This window comes from Pseudoliparis swirei, unplaced genomic scaffold, assembly GCF_029220125.1.
Source record: "Pseudoliparis swirei isolate HS2019 ecotype Mariana Trench unplaced genomic scaffold, NWPU_hadal_v1 hadal_59, whole genome shotgun sequence".
NCBI lineage: Eukaryota > Metazoa > Chordata > Actinopteri > Perciformes > Liparidae > Pseudoliparis > Pseudoliparis swirei.
The window spans coordinates 22,501-25,698 of NW_026613295.1; the positions used below are offsets into that span (position 1 = coordinate 22,501).

General features: G+C 56.8%; 1 protein-coding gene across 1 annotated transcript in view; it reads left to right on the forward strand.

Moving 5' to 3' along the window:
• The window catches only part of slc49a4 (solute carrier family 49 member 4), a gene marked incomplete at its 3' end in the record, with an annotated part of 16,362 nt that extends 13,848 nt beyond the window's left edge, over window positions 1-2,514 (forward strand). Inside the window, exons 5-7 of the mRNA XM_056411081.1 lie at window positions 550-658; window positions 869-936; window positions 2,387-2,514. Of these exons, the coding sequence (XP_056267056.1) occupies window positions 550-658; window positions 869-936; window positions 2,387-2,514 (305 nt within the window). The remainder of the gene's footprint in view (window positions 1-549; window positions 659-868; window positions 937-2,386) is intronic.
• Between the last annotated feature and the right edge of the window lie 684 nt (window positions 2,515-3,198).

Genomic DNA, 3,198 nt, shown 5'->3' on the forward strand with positions numbered 1-3,198 from the left:
GGAAATAGCTTCACTGCATCGCCGTGCGGTCCTCAGGCCTCTGACCAGAGAGGCTGAAGGACCCTCACATCGACCACACACACACACACACGCTCACACACACACACACGCTCACACGCTCACACACACACACGCTCACACGCTCACACACTGAACTAGGTCATCCAGCTGAGAGGGCTCTGTTCCAGCCTTCCAGAGACCAGCAGCATCGAGCTGTGGACCAATCAGTGTCAGCGCTTCAGAAGAAAAGGAATGCAGGAATAAAGCCACAGGCACAATATCATGGTCACGTGGTCGTCAGACTAAACCCCGCCCCCTCCAGCTCTCAGCGTCGTCCTCTTGGTGCATTGACCTCCAGGTCTCAAGGACAAATGTCCCTGAGCTGATGATGCCTCCGGCTCTGAGACTTCAGAAGAAGAAGAAGAAGAAGAAGAAGAGTAGTTTATATCTATCTGGTCCTGATGCTGCGGGGTGATGGATCCCAGGCTTCCTGTGTCCCTTCCTGTTGGTCCTCTGGTGTGTGTGAAGCTGATTGGTCTGTTCCTGCAGTAACGGGCGCTTCCTGATGGTGGCGCTGGCCTACGCCGTCCCCTCTGGAGTCATCGCCGGCTGGGTGGGAGTCCTGGACATGGTGCTCACCCCAGCTAGAGTCAGCCAGGTGGGACACACACACACACACTGACACACACACACACACACACTGACACACACACACACACACACCTGATCTACTGGAGGACACAACTTGATTGACTGATTGTCAGGGATCAATAACGATCCGTTACAGCAGTATTCCCTTCCTCTCTTCCCCTCTTCCTCCTCTCCTCACCATCATCTGTTCCTCTCTTCCTCTCCCCCCCCCCTGCAGGTGGATGCCGGTTGGATCGGGTTCTGGTCGGTTGTGGGTGGCTGTGTGGTCGGCGTGGCGATGGCCAGGTGAGCTCCGCCTCCTCTTCTTCACGTCTTCACCTGCTGCTCCAGCATGAAGTGGCTCTCTGTCGCCCCGCAGGTTAGAAGAGGTACTGCAGGGCGGGGCTAGCTGGTTAGGGGGCGGGGCTAGCTGGTTAGACCAGAACCGACAAGAACAGAACCAGAGTTTATAGACGCATACACAGAGCCTCTCTCTCTCTCTCTCTCTCTGTCTCTCTCTCTCTCTCTCTCTCTCTCTCTCTGTCTCTCTCTCTGTCTGTCTGTCTCTCTCTCTCTCTCTCTCTCTCTCTCTCTCTCTCTCTCTCTCTCTCTCTCTCTCTCCTCTCTCTCTCTCCTCTCTCTCTGTCTCTCTCTCTCTCTCTCTCTCTCCTCTCTCTCCTCTCTCTGTCTCTCTCTCCTCCCTCTCTCTCTCTCTCTCTCTCTCTCTCTCCTCTCTCTCTGTCTCTCTCTCTCTCTCTCTCTCTCTCTCTCTCTCTCTCTCTCTCTCTCTCTCTCTCTCTCTCTCTCTCTCTCTCTCTCTCTCTCTCTCTCTCTCTCTGTCTCTCTCTCTCTCTGTCTCTCTCTCCCTCTCTCTCTCCTCTCTGTCTCTCTCTCTCTCTCTCCCTCCCTCTCTCTGTCTCTCCCTCTCTCTCTCTCTCTCTCATCTTCTTGTCTTAGTAAACGAGCCGATGCAGCCGCGCTGTGATTGGCCGAGGGCTAATGCCTCTCCTCTCTGATGGATGGACGTTCATCGAGGTCCAATCGGAACTTCCGGGCCGAGCTTCTGTTTTCTGAAGAGCTGCGATCAGGAGGAGGAGCCCATAACTCTCTGATCAATGGAGCCGTCACGGGGGGGGGGCGTCGAGTCTCTTCCACCATGAAGGAGATGGGCTGGTGAGGACCGGCAGGCGGCCCCAGATGGCGCCGAGCGGCCGTTAGAGGACGTTATGGCCGACTGGCGTTTGGGCAGCTCGTCCTCGGGCAGGACGCCGTCAGGGGACGTTAATGTCAGCATGCGACTTATGAAGAGCCATTCATTTGTTATTCCCTCTCCGTCTCCATGGTGATTGACGGCGCTCTCAGCCTCTTTGATGTCTCCCGAGCGGAACATTTCATCTGATCCTCACGACCTGAACGACGATATCTTTACGGCCAATAAATCCCGTTAGAGCGCCGTAAAAGATGGACTCTTGTTCTGCCGTTGGCTCCGAGGCGACGCCCCCTCTTCACTCACCGGGCGGCTCGTCATCTCCGGATTGTTCTGGACGTTTCTTATTTCCACCGAGTCGCCGTGTGAGGGATGTGAGACGTGGGCTCATTGTTCCTGATCAGTGAGCTGGAGCAGCCAACCTGCATTCTCTCTCCTGACCACCAGGGGGCGACTCCTCTGGTTGTATAGAAGTCTATGCCCCCCCGCCCCCTCACACACTGACTCTAGCTTTTTATTATTCTGGTGTTAACTCCTCGTCTTCCTCAGGTTTGCAGACTCCATCCGGGGGATGCTGAAGCTGATCCTGGTGCTGATGCTGGCGGGCGCCTCGCTGTCCTCCACCTGGTTCACCCTCACCTGCCTGAGCTCCTTCACGCACCTCCCCTCCACTGCAGGTACGGGTCCTCCTGGTCTCAGTCCTCCTGGTCTCAGTCCTCCTGGTCTCTGTCCTCCTGGTCTCAGTCCTCCTGGTCTCAGTCCTCCTGGTCTCAGTCCTCCTGGTCTCTGTCCTCCTGGTCTCTGTCCTCCTGGTCTCAGTCCTCCTGGTCTCAGTCCTCCTGGTCTCAGTCCTCCTGGTCTCTGGTCTCAGTCCTCCTGGTCTCAGTCCTCCTGGTCTCTGTCCTCCTGGTCTCAGTCCTCCTGGTCTCAGTCCTCCTGGTCTCAGTCCTCCTGGTCTCAGTCCTCCTGGTCTCTGTCCTCCTGGTCTCAGTCCTCCTGGTCTCAGTCCTCCTGGTCTCAGTCCTCCTGGTCTCTGTCCTCCTGGTCTCAGTCCTCCTGGTCTCAGTCCTCCTGGTCTCTGTCCTCCTGGTCTCAGTCCTCCTGGTCTCTGTCCTCCTGGTCTCAGTCCTCCTGGTCTCAGTCCTCCTGGTCTCTGTCCTCCTGGTCTCAGTCCTCCTGGTCTCTGTCCTCCTGGTCTCTGTCCTCCTGGTCTCTGTCCTCCTGGTCTCAGTCCTCCTGGTCTCAGTCCTCCTGGTCTCAGTCCTCCTGGTCTCTGTCCTCCTGGTCTCTGTCCTCCTGGTCTCAGTCCTCCTGGTCTCAGTCCTCCTGGTCTCTGTCCTCCTGGTCTCAGTCCTCCTGGT